At 44.1% G+C, this 13,221-nt stretch overlaps 1 protein-coding gene across 1 annotated transcript in view; it reads right to left on the reverse strand.

The window, feature by feature from the left end:
* Positions 1–13,221, reverse strand: part of BMERB1 (bMERB domain containing 1) — a 145,191-nt gene that overhangs the window by 11,063 nt on the left and 120,907 nt on the right. The window contains exon 3 of the mRNA XM_086375650.1: positions 2,012–2,085. Coding sequence (XP_086231776.1) covers positions 2,012–2,085 — 74 coding nt within the window. The remainder of the gene's footprint in view (positions 1–2,011; positions 2,086–13,221) is intronic.

A 13,221-nucleotide genomic window follows, 5' to 3' on the forward strand; every position in this document is an offset into this window, starting at 1 on the left:
GCTACTCACTGGTGTCCTCTCAGGGCCTGCACAGTGCCTGGCATCTAGTAAAAGTGGCAGTCATTCAGTCACGTCCGACTCTGTGACCCCATGGACTGCAGCCCACCAGGCTCCTCTGTCCATGGGATTCTCCAGGCAAGAGTACTGGAGTGGGTTGCCTTTCCCTTCTCCAGGGGATCTCTCACTGTAGGCAGATTTTTTACCGTCTGAGCCACCAGGGAAGCCTTGGTAGTTACTCATTAAAGCAACTAGTAGTTGCTCATTAAAGCAATGATGCCAGAAGATTCCATGATCATTGTGATCATTGCACACACTCCTCTTAGAATAAAGTATGTTTGCTATCTTGCGTCATCTCAGGGCATATCCGCAACAACCGTGTGCATGCCTCATGGTTTGTTTCATTTTGCAGACAAAGAATTTAAGGCTCAGGAAATCACGGTGCTCAGTGAAGGTCATTTAGCTGGCAATCCTGGCTTCAAACCCAAATCTCTGGATTTTAAAGTGTTTCTCGGGGGGCAAATGCCCACCTCCGTGGCCAGGGGATATCTGGCAACATCTGGAGACATTTTTAGAGACTTTACAGCATTATAAAATCCAAAAATTGTTAAATCAAACTGTAAGTTGGGGATTGTCTCTATGTTGAGAAGTGTAAGTGCCCCCAGAGGCATCTAACCCAGCTTGGATGAGCAAGGAAGGTGTTCTTTGGGAAATGGGTCAAAGAAGCTATGACCTGAAGGATGAGAAGGATGTGTTAGGTTAATGACATGCTGTGCTGTGCTTAGTCACTCAGTACTGTCCAACTCTCTGTGACCCCAGGGATTGTAGCCCACCAGGCCCCTTTATCCATGGGGATTCTCCAGGCAAGAATGGAGTGGGGTTGCCATGCCCTCCTCCAGGGGATCTTCCCAACCCAGCATTGAACCCAGGTCTCTCACACTGCAGGCAGACTGTTTACCGTCTGAGCCACCAGGAAGCTCAGGTTAATGATAACAATAATAATATGTGTGTGCTAAACTGCTTCAGTTGTGTCCAAATCTTGCGCAACCCTATGGACTGCAGACTGCCAGGTTCCTCTGTTCATGGGATTCTCCAGGCAAAAATACTTGAGTGGGTGGCTGTGCCCTCCTCTAGGGGACCTTCCCGACCCAGGGATCGAACCTGCATCTCTCGGGTCTTCTGCATTGGCAGGTGGGTTCTTTACCACAAGCGCCATCTAGGAAGCCCAATAACAATAGTGCTAATTTGTTAAGCACTTAAATAGGATGTTGTTGTTGTTTAGTCGCTAAGTCATGTCTGACTCTTTGAGACCCCATGGACTGTAGCCTGCTAGATCCTCTGTCAGTGGGATTTTCTAGGCAAGAATATTGGGTTGCCATTTCCTTCTCCAGGGGATCTTCCTGACCCATGGATTGAACCCAGGTCTCCTGCTTGGCAGGCAGATTCTTTACCACTGAGCCACCTTGGATGCCTGCTAAGCACTTTGCATGTTTTATCCCCTTTGTCAATCTCACAACAATCCTGACACAGTATGATTGTCCCAGATTAGAGATGAAGAAACTGCGTTGTAGTGAAATAACTTGCTCAAGGACACATGATTAATAAGTGACAGATGTAGGTTTGACTCCAAAATCAGAGCTTGTAACCACCATACTCTACCTATTCCCAAACAGGATAATAAGAGGAATCATTGCTAATATTTGCTGGACGCTTTGGACCAGCCATCAAGCTAAGCACATGGTTTGCATTGTTTCACTCATCACGATGAGATTTATACCCAATGAATTAGGTACTATTACTATTCCTACCCCATTTTCAGAGGAGGAGAGACTGAGTCTCAGAGAGGTAACATGACTTGCCCGAGGTCAAGGAGGTGGGCAGAATTAGGACCTCATGTGGAGTTGGTTGAGCCACATGATCGGGAGCACTGAGTTGCAGGAATGAGGCTGCACTAGGGCCTTCAAGACAGGGACTCTGAGCAGCTGTCTGGCGGAGGTGGGGTCCCCATGGTTACCTGGGATGGCGACCAAGTTCTGCAGCTCCTGCTTCAAGTCCATGATGTCGTTGCAGAGTTGGATGTCATCCATCCTGGGGAGAGAGGACACCGTAGGACCACAGGTTACATCGACAGAACATTCTACATCCTGAACACCACCCCAGCTTCAAGCAAAGAGGACTGGAGGGAGGGCTCTGTCCTCTGTAAAGATCACACAGGCTCTTTAGAAGTTTTCCATCAAAAATAACAAGACAAAAACTGCCCGTTCTCCCATGACTCAGGAATGAGCATAGTTAATAACACCTTGATAGAGTTCCTTCCAGTCTTCACGGACCTGGTTTTTGTTGGCTTACGTGAGTGACTTCATGTCATGGGGTCAGTGTTTTCCTTTTTCAGCTATGTGAAAAGCTTTTAAACATCACAGACATTAACAGCACAGACAGAAAATCTTCCCCTATCCTTTGGAGAAAACCATCGTCAAGGATTTCTTATCTATTCCTCTAGATTAAAAAAAAAATGTTTACTCTTCTATTACCAAATACAACATCGTTCATGTACAAAAGCATTTTACAATTAGCTTTTTTTGTCTTGAGCATATTACTGTGTCAGGACGTGCATATCTCCTCATTTTTAATGACTGTATAGCATTCTGATATATTGATAAACAGTAATTTATTTAACCATTGTCCCTCATTCATAGACATTAGACTTATTTCCAGATATATTCTAGCATAGATTACTAGAAATAAAGGAATTCCTAGCAAATTAATTTCTAGAAATGAGGTTGGAGGGTTAAGTGACATGAACCCTTGCATTTTGATAGGAATTTCCAAATTGTCCTCCAAAGGGACTCTGCATGATATTCCCAGCAATAGTGTAAAAAGAAGATCATGCCTATAACCTCAGCAATTGGGTTGTACACACAATTTTGCATTATGTAGTCTAGTTTCATGTCTGTGTATTGCAACATTAGCTCATCTTACTGTAAACGATGTTTGTAATGGCTACCTGGAATTCTACCAAGTAGGTTTATTAGGGTGGTTTTAATTATGCCCTTAATCTTGATTACTTAGATTTTTTTCCAGATTGCTCGTATTGTAGCCACTGTAGGATTAACCTAAGGCTTTTCTTACATGTTGGATTATTTGGGGTGGGAGCTACTGATTCTCAGAAGTAGAACCACTGAATCCAAAGGGTATGACATGTCTATGACCCAAGCCATATTTTCAAGTAGCTTCCCCATTGGGTGTGTTGTGTGCCTTCATTCTGCATGTCTTTATTGAGCATTTACTGTGTTCACCACTGTCACAGGCTTCAGGGATGTACCAGCCTCTCCTGCCTTCATTACTGAAATTTAATCTGGGGAAACACAAATACAATAAAACATCAGATGCTCCAAAGAAGAGTGAAGCAGGTGGACGGATGGAGTGGACTGGTTTGGCCACATCAACCTTCTGTCCCAGGAAGAGATAGAGAGAAGCATGAATATTCTCAAAGGGTTCATCTGAGTCTACACAGCAAGCGTAGGTGGGACCAGAAGTAGAGATCGACTTGTCCAAGTTCACTGATCTTTCTGCTTACTTCTGGGGTATCTTCATCAAGAACTTGATCTCCATTCAGAAGCGCCATCCTCAGACCAGCTTGGGGGCCCCCTGCCCTTCACTGGCCAAGACCGGCCCAAGTAACCCACCATCCCAGCTTTCAGGACAAGTGGCAGGAATGTCTCACTTTAGCCTTCATCTCCTGCTCCTGTTGCCAGAGGCACTCCAAGCGACTGTCAAATCCTGCCCTGGAATGTCCTAGTAGGTGGCAGCTGCCACGAATGAGCATGGGGGCTTCGCCAGAAGGTACAAGCTGTTTCCCTTGGTTCCTATCCGCAATGTTCCAACCAGAGGTGTTCCAGAATCCTTCTTTACATGAAGCGTGAAGATCGGGCTAAATCAGTGGTTTATTTATTTTTTTTAAGGGGAACAGTTCACAGGTGTTTACTGTCTATTAAGAAGGGGCGTGGGCAGCATAGCCATCTGACAGTGGCTTCTGATGACAATTCTCTGTTCCTTGTCTGAGGCAATAAGCCCAGGTATGACTTTGTTTTTTGGCCTTTGGAGTCTGAATGTGGTCTGATCAGATTTTTGTTTGATTAATTTATCTTAATTGGAGGATAATCACTTTACTAAATTGTGATGGTTTTTGCCATACATCAACATGAATTTGCCACAGGATTACATGTGTCCCCCCCATCCTGAACCCCCTCCCACCTCCTTCCCCACCCCATCCCTCTGGATTGTTCCAGAGCACCGGCTCTGCATGCTGGGCTTCATGCATTGAACTCGCACTGGTCATCTATTTTACATACGGTAATACACACATTTCAATGCTATTCTCTCAAATCACCCCACCCTTGCCTTCTCCCACTGAGTCCGAAAGTCTGTCCTTTACATCTGTGTCTCCTTTGCTGCCCTGTACAAAGGACTATTGGTACCATCTTTCTAAATTCCACACATATGCGTTCATATACAGTATTTGTCTTTCTCTTTCTGATCTCTGTATAATAAGCTCCAGGTTCATCCACCTCATTAGAACTGACTCAAATGCGTTCCTTTTTATAACTAAGCAATATGCCGTTGTATATATCAATGGTTCTTAATGGGGACGATTTTGGTCTCTAGGGGCATCTGGCAATGTCTGGAGACTTATTTGCTGTTATCACTGGATGTGCGTGGAGACGGCTACTGACATCTAGTGAGTATAGAATCCAGGGATGTCGTGAAACATCCCGCTGCCTCAGTAGAGAATTATCTGGTTCAAAATGCCAATCGTGACGTTGAGAAAGCAGGGTTTCCCTGGTGGCTCAGCCATAAGAAAGAACCCGCCTGCTATTGTAGGAGATGCAGATTTGATCCTTGGGTCAGGAAGATCCCCTAGAGAAGGAAAAGAAAATCTGCTCTAGTATTCTTTTTTTTTTTTTAATTGAAGAATAATTGCTTTACAGAATTTTGTTTTCTGTCAAACCTCAACATGAATCAGCCATAGGTATACATATATCTCCTCCCTCTTGAACCTCCCTCCCATCTCCCTCCCCATCTCACCCCTCTAGGTTGATACACAGCCCCTGTTTTGAGTTTCCTGAGCCATACAGCAAATTCCTGTTGGCTATCTATTTTACATACGGTGATGTAAGTTTCCATGTTACTCTTCCCATACATCTCACCCTCTCCTCCCCTCTTCCCATGTCCGTAAGTCTATTCTCTCTGTCTGTTTCTCCACTGCTGCCCTGTAAGTAAATTCTTCAGCACCATTTTTCTATATTCCATATATGTGTGAATACATATTTATGTATTATGTGATATTTATCTTTCTCTTTCTGACTCACTTCACTCTGTATAATAGGTTCTAGGTTCATTCACCTCATCAGAACTGACTCATATGCATTCCTTTTATGGCTGAGTAATAGTCCATTGTGTATATGTACCACAACTTCTTTATTCATTCATCTGTAGATGGGCATCTAGGTTGCTTCCACGTTCTAGCTATTGTAAATAGTGCTGCAATGAACAATGGGATACAAGTGTCTTTTTTCAACCCTGATTTCCTCAGGGTATATGCCTAGAAGTGGGATTGCTGGGTCATATTGTGGTTTTATTCCTAGTTTTTTAAGGAATCTCCATCCATCTTCCATAGCTGTATCAATTTACATTCCCATCAACAATGCAAGAGCGTTCCCTTTCTCCACACCCTCTCCAGCATTAATTGTTGTAGACTTTTTGATGATGGCCATTCTGACCGGCGTCAGGTAGGTAATATCTCATTGTGGCTTTGATTTGCATTTCTCTAATAATGAGTGATGCTGAGCATCTTTTCATGTGTTTGTTAGCCATCTGCTTCAGTATTCTTGCATTCCTTGTATTCAGTATTCCTTGTCCCATGGACAAAGGAACCTACAGTACATGGGGTCGCAAAATAGTCGGACATGACTTAGCCATTAGCAGCAACAATGTTAGAAGCGACAGCGTTGGCACCAGCCATCTCTAGCTCAAAGGGGCCGAGTGCCAGAGGTTTTTCTCACTTTCCTCATCTTTGAAATCCGAATTATAATAGTACAGCTGTCCAGGATTACTATGCAGGTCAGGCACTGAGCATGTGCCTGGGCCGTACATAGTACAATGCTCAGTAAATGGTATCTATCACTATTAATAGCTATCAGAAAGAGGCAGGAGGGAAAAGAAAGAGAAAATGATGCTGGACAAGCAGTTATTTGACAAATGGAGCCCACAACTTCAAACTTCTTAAAAAACAAACCTATTTTGATTATATTCCTCTCTATAAAAATTTTTTAAATTTTTTAAATTTTAAATAAAATTTTTGTTGATGTTTGACAGAAAACAACAAAATTCTGTTAAGCAAGTATTCTTCAATTAAAAAATAAAGTGGAAAAAAATAAGAGGAAAATATTTTTTTTAATAGAATTCTTATCTGGTTGCTGGGCAGATTCCTGATCACTGTAGAAATTTTGAAAAATACAAACAAGGACAAATAAGGAAACTAAAATTACACATAACCTTGGTCCACACGCACAGAGGCCACTGTTCCACCCTGAGTGCTGCGGTGGACTTCACGCCAGTCTTTTGCCTTCACGTAACCCAGGTCTGGGGGATTTGCCCTGGGGGTGCCCTTCACCCTTTATCCATCTCGAACCTGCACTTAGCCTAGTTTTGAGTCCTCCTGAGTCCATCCAAATCCCCAACACCTTAACAAACAAGGTGAAATTCTTGGGAAGCTCACACAGGCAGACATGCATCAGAACCCCATGAAGGAGAGGAAATGGCAACCCACTCCAGTATTCTTGCCTGGAGAATCCCATGGACAGAGGAGCCTGGCAGGCCATGGTCCGTAGGGTTGCAGAGAGTCAGACACGACTGAAGTGACTAAGCACGATATCATTTCAAAGCAGAAACAGACACAGACATAGAGAACAAATGTATGGATACCAAACAGGGAGGGGTGGGATGAACTGGAAGATTAAAATTGAAACATACACTATTGATGCTATGTATAAAATAGATACCTGAGGTGGTTCTCCTCTGGTGACTCAGTGGTAAAGAATCTGCCAGCCAATGCAGGCGAATTGGGTTCCATATATGATAGTAGCCACTTGCATGAGTTACCTTAACAACAGGGAGTCCTGGTAAGGAGTGCAGAACTGACAAGCTACCACCAACCAGAAGAATTTGGGAAAGGTCAAAAGGAAAGCGGAGACACCAGTCCATATGTCCTACCAACTTCCCAGAATCCTCCTCTCTGGAATCCAACTTGGGTGAACAGTGCGTGCACCACCAGCAAGGACCCCGAGTCAGTTTCAGAGACAACCCAGAAGCTAACTCCATCACCATAAAACCCAAGACTGTGAGCCACGTGGCAGAGGAGTTCTCCTGGGTTCCCTCACCCTGCTGCTTTCTGCCTGGGTGCCCCTTCCCAATGAAGTCTTTCCTGGTGGCTCAGACGGTAAAGAATCCGACTGCAATGTGGGACACCTGGGTTTGATCTCTGGGTTGGGAAGATCCCCTGGAGGAGGGCATGGCAACCCACTCCGGTATTCTTGCCTGGAGAATCCCATGGGCTGAGGAGCCTGGCACGCTACAGTCCATGGGGTCGCAAAGAGTTGGGCATGACTGAGTGACAAAGCACAGCAGTGTCTCCTCACACAATTCATTTCCAAGCGTCAGACAAGACCCACTTTCTGGCCCTAGAAGGGGTCCCTCTTCCTAAAACAATGTGAGTCTTGAGTGCTAACCCCTCATTCTCCTGAAGCTGCTATAGCCACTGTGGTGAGGGTGGCGCAGGGGAAGCAAGGAAAGAGACGGATCCTTGATGACATCCTTGAGCCACCCCGCCAACACCTAATTAATTCAAGACACTATTAATCAGATGTTCTGATTACTTGTAGCTGAAGACACCATCACCAATGCATATATGTGGACATGTGCATTTTTAATTAAAATAGGACCAAAATAAACATGCATATACCCTGCTCATTGTGGGCATTACATCATGTTGATTGTCCAATGTCATCAAATAATATTATTCAAAAAACATTCAACCAGTTCATGCAAAGCACTTTTGAAGCTTGGCTGGAACTTCGAATAAGCCCTGTTAGTCCAATTCTCTGCCAGAATAGTGCTGAACCCTGGAAATGGAACTCTGCTCGTTCTAGAGAGACAGAGATGTCATTTCTGAGAACCTGATTGATGGAGGAAGGAAAAGAAAGTCAGCCCCTGTCATCACGCATCTCAACCTTTCATGCTGGGACAATGGAGAAAATTGGTCATTTTACCAGCTCTGGGCGTGGAGAGGTGAATAGGCTCTGTCAGAATAATAGTGCTGCTGCTTTACAAAATCTCTCTGCAAATGACATGGTCTGGAGCCTAATGGAAATCCAGCAGAGACCAAGATGTGAAGGCAGAGGCAGACTGACAGAGGAAAGGGTTGACTTTTTAAGGGAGTATTTACTTGGCTTCTTCCTGGGGCTTCCATAGTGGCTCAGATGGTAAAGAATCTGCCTACCATATGGGAGACCTGGGTTCGATCCCTGCGTCAGGAAGATCCCCTGGAGAAGGCTATCCGTTTCACTATTCTTCCCTGGAGAATCCCATGGACAGAGAAGCCTGGCAGGCCACAGTCCATGGGATCACAAAGAGTCAGACATGAGTGAGCAGCTAACACAACACTCTGCAAGTTGTGGATGCAGTGGACACCTTGGGATGGGTAAGAAGAAATAACACCTGGGATGTGGAGCCCTACCATTAACCTCCTCCACGACTAAAGGGAAACTGGTTTTTTATACACGCTACACTTGCGACTCCAAATGCATGGATTTTCTCACACAAAGCAATTCTCCAACTCTTGGTGGACACCAACCGGGTGTGCCGTCATTGAACTCAATTCTGATACTCACTACCTGGAGTGAGCACAGACCTCACAGGTCAAGGACTCAGTCCCATCAGACTCAGAGGCCAACTGCAATTTGGGACCACTTCTACTTCTGACCAACTGGCTGTGAACTGGGGGCTCCCATGATCCCCTTCCCCAGGTTCGATAATTTGCCAGAACCGTTCAAAACTCAGAATTACATGTACGTACATTTGCTAGCTTATTAGAAATGATATTTTAAAAGGTACGGATGAACAGCCAGATGAAGGTATGGTGAAGAGTGTGGGAGTTTCCAGGCCCTCCCCAGGGCGGGCCCTTCTCCCATCAACTCCATGTGTTCACCAACCTGGAAGCCCTTTAAACATCACAAGAGGTTTTATGAGGCTTCATCATGTAGGCATGATCAATTATTAATGATCAATGATTGTGGAGATCAGGCTCCACAATCTCCCCAGAGAATTCAGGGATTGTGCTGCAAGTTACAAGCTTCTAAGCAAGCCTTGGTCTTTCTACGGACCAGCTCCCAACCCAAAGCTACTGAGACATCTCATTAGCATGCGAAACAACACTCATTACTCAGGAAATTCCCAGGGCCTATGAAGCTCTTGTGTCAAGGAACAAATGCTCCCCAAAAGATGCTCCCAGCATCCCTGTCACTCAGGAAGTAACTAGAATTTCAGGAGCTCTGTCAGGAACTGGTGGCAAAGACCAAGATATGGAAGAGGAATTAAAGGACCTCTTGATAAAGGTAAGGAGAGTGAAAACGCTGGCTTGAAACTCAACATTCAAAAAACTAAGATCAAGGCATCTAGTCTCATTGCTTCATGGCAAATAGATGGGGAAACAATGGAAACAGTGACAGACTTTCTATTTTCTTGGCTTCCAAAATCACTGTGGATGGCAACTGCCACCATGAAATTAAAAGACGTTTGTTCCTTGGAAGAAAAGCTATGACAAACCTAGAGAGCATATTAAAAAGCATAAACATCACTTTGCCGACAAAGGTCTGTATAGTCAAAACTATGGTTTTTCCAGTAGTCATGTACGGATGTGAGAACTGGACCATAAATAAGGCCGAGCACTGAAGAATGGATGCTTTTGATCTGTGGTACTGAAGAAGACTCTTCAGAGTCCCTTGGACAGCAAGGAGATCAAACTGGTCAGTCCTAAAGGAAATCAACCCTGAATATTCATTGGAAGGACCGATGCTGAAGCTGAAGCTCCAAAACTTTGGCTACCTGATGCAAAGAACTGACTCACTGGAAAAGACCCTGATGCTGGGAAAGATTGAAGGCAGGAGGAAAAGGGGGTGACAGAGGATGAGATGGTTGGATGGCATCACCGACTCAATGGACACGAGTGTGAGCAAACCTCAGGAGATAGTGAGGACAGGGAAGCCTGGCGTGCTGTGGTTCATGGGGCTGCAAAGAGTCAGACACGACTTAGCAACTGCACACCACCACCACCAACACCAGATATATTATTAAACCATAATGACTCTGGGCAAAGCATTCATCTCCCCATACTTCTGATTCCTCACATAGAGGATTGGGGGCTTAAAGTGTGAAACAGAGTATCTCCTGCCACATCAGTAAACAAGGGTGCCATGGTCACCAGCAATGGCAGCCCCGTGGTGTGAGCCGGTGAGCCCTAAGAGAATTCAGGAAGGAGAAGAATACCTGCAATCTGACAGCTATTGAGCTGCTGCCACGGTGAATGCTATGTGAGCACTGAGGAGCTGGGGGAGGATCTTAGAAGACAGGTTGCTGGCCCCAGATAGCTGAGGTGCATGTTTTTATCTATTAAAATATTTCATTTATTAAATAAAATATTTTTATTTTAATTATTTTAATTTTAAATATTTGATTATTTTAATTATTAAATATTTTATTAAAATATTTATTTATATTAAAAAAGAGCTCTCTTTTTCTGTGCACTCACCTGACACATGTGAAAGGAATGATTTTTAGCAAGCCCAGACTCTTGTATCTTCCCATGCTTAGAAAAGCGCTAAATTCCTTAATGAGATATCTGACTTTCCTTAATTAACTATAATCTTTCGATGTTCAGACTACCTGCCCCTTGCTGCAAACTTCTATATAACCTGACTCCTCCCCTCCCCTTCTCAGAACAGTTCTTCCATGGTCACTGGAGATGCTGCCTCCCAGGCCTGAAGTCCTAAAAATTCCCACCAAATAAAATATAACTCAATTTCTATTTTTTTTTTAATTTCTATTTTTAAATTTTAAAAAGTGTTCTATTTTTTAAGTTGACACAAGATCCAGGGAGCCCTGTTCTTCCAGCACGTAGAGGTGATAACACGCTTTAGACCCAGCCAGACCGGGGTCAACTCCCCCGTTGACCAGCTACATGACTCGTGCGAGCCCTTCCACTGCTCGGGGTGTCAGTGCTCATTGTGGAAGAGGAGTCTTACCTTTATCTTTCATTCTTCCATGAAGAATGAAATCAGCTTATGGGTGTAGAGCAGGCAGCCCTGTGCTCAGCACATCTATAGCAGGTACAGAGGAAAAGTTACTTCTGTCCACCCCTCTGCCCTGGGTAAGGTAGTGAGCCACTAGGCTTGCTCAGACATTCCTAAAAATTCTCAGCCAACATTCCTGCGTCAAAGAATGAGTCTCACTTTCTGTGCTATTTCAATTTCCTCCAACCTAATGGCACTGAGATGATGAATGTGTGTGTCTGTTTGGCAACCTTGGATTAATGAGTTTAAATGCTGTCCCTGGGGGAGAATAAGTGTTGAGACCTCTCCAGGGAAACCGTGGTCTCAGCCCTCTCTCAGCATCACGTAAGCTGGGGACCAAGGACAAGCGAGGTGCCTGCCACACAGGCTCAGGTGACACATCCATCAAATGGAGGCCTCTAGGACAGTCACTGAAGGCCTGTTTTCTCCTTGTGGCACATTTATGGTCTGCATGTTAACTGGCTTCTTCCTTGATTGTAATCAGACCCTTATTTGGGAGATGACACTGTTCCTAAAAGAATGTCACCTCCCTCAAGCATGAATTACTCTTCTCTCCCTCAGGGGTTTTCCAGATGTTCTCTGCTTTGATTCAGAAAATTTACTAATACTGAAAAACTCATTGAGCTGAACTCTTGGGGTCTGTGCTGAGAAATGGAATATTTCCTGCCATATCAGTAAACAAGGATGTCATCGTCATCAGTGATTGCAGCCTGCCAATGTGAGCTGGTGAGCCCTAAGGAAACTCAGGAAGGAAAAGAATATCAGCAACCATCAGACTACAGCCACTCCCCAGGGTAAGCCCTGAGGAAAGGAAGCTCAGGATGTGAAAACAAAGGACACCGGCCCAGAGAGCTGAGGTGCACATCAAAGAAATAATTTCAGTGAGTCTATCATCTTCCTATACAAAGAAAAGCGCTCAGTTCCTTGATTTGAGATATCTGGTTTTCTTAATTAACAATATAATTTTTTCATGTTCAGACTACCTGCCCTTTGTTACAAAATCTCTTGATAACCTGGCTCATCCCCTCGCCTCCTCAAAGCTCTCAGGGTTACTTGAGATGTTGTCTCCTGGGCTTGATGTCCTAAAAATTCCCACTGAATAAAACAACTGTCTTTAGGTTGTGAATATTTTTTTAAGTCAACAGTGCCACATGCCAATTACAAGTTTCTATGAAAAAATTACCAACAGTATTTTTGTACTTTTGTTTTAGACCCAAAAGGGTACTTTTGGTCTTTCAAAAATCATATACATAACATAGAAATACAGCCTCCTGGAAAAATGTCAAACAACATAGGAGTGTAACTGTAGCTGGCATTTATTAATGTTTTCATACAATTCTGGTGTAAGCATTTTATACAAATCATCTCAATTAACTCACAGCAACCCTAGGAGGTGTATAATGGAATACTTCCTGCCAGATCAGTAAACAAACGATGTCAAAGTCATCAGCAGTTGTAGCTACCATGGATGGTGAGCAGATGAGCCCTGAGGGAACTCAGGAAGGAAAGAATACCTGCCATCTAGCAGCCATCAGCCTGCAGCCACTCTGGAGGGTGAGCCCTGAGGAACTCAGGATGTGGAAACACAGGAAACTGGCCCCAGATAGCTGAGGTACGTATCAAAGGAATGATTTCAGTGACCCAGATTCTTACACCTTCCCATACATAGAAAAGCGACACATTCCTTAACTTGGGATGTCTGGTTTTCTTTGATTCACAGTAATCTTTTGACAATCAGACTACCTGCCCTCCTTTGCAAAACTTCTATATAATTTGGCTCCCCTTGCTCGCCTCCTCAGAGCAGTTCTCTCAGGGCTAC

Source organism: Bos grunniens, chromosome 25 (assembly GCF_055505025.1).
Source record: "Bos grunniens cultivar Pamir isolate PY7600 chromosome 25, Bosgru_T2T1.0, whole genome shotgun sequence".
Lineage (NCBI taxonomy): Eukaryota > Metazoa > Chordata > Mammalia > Artiodactyla > Bovidae > Bos > Bos grunniens.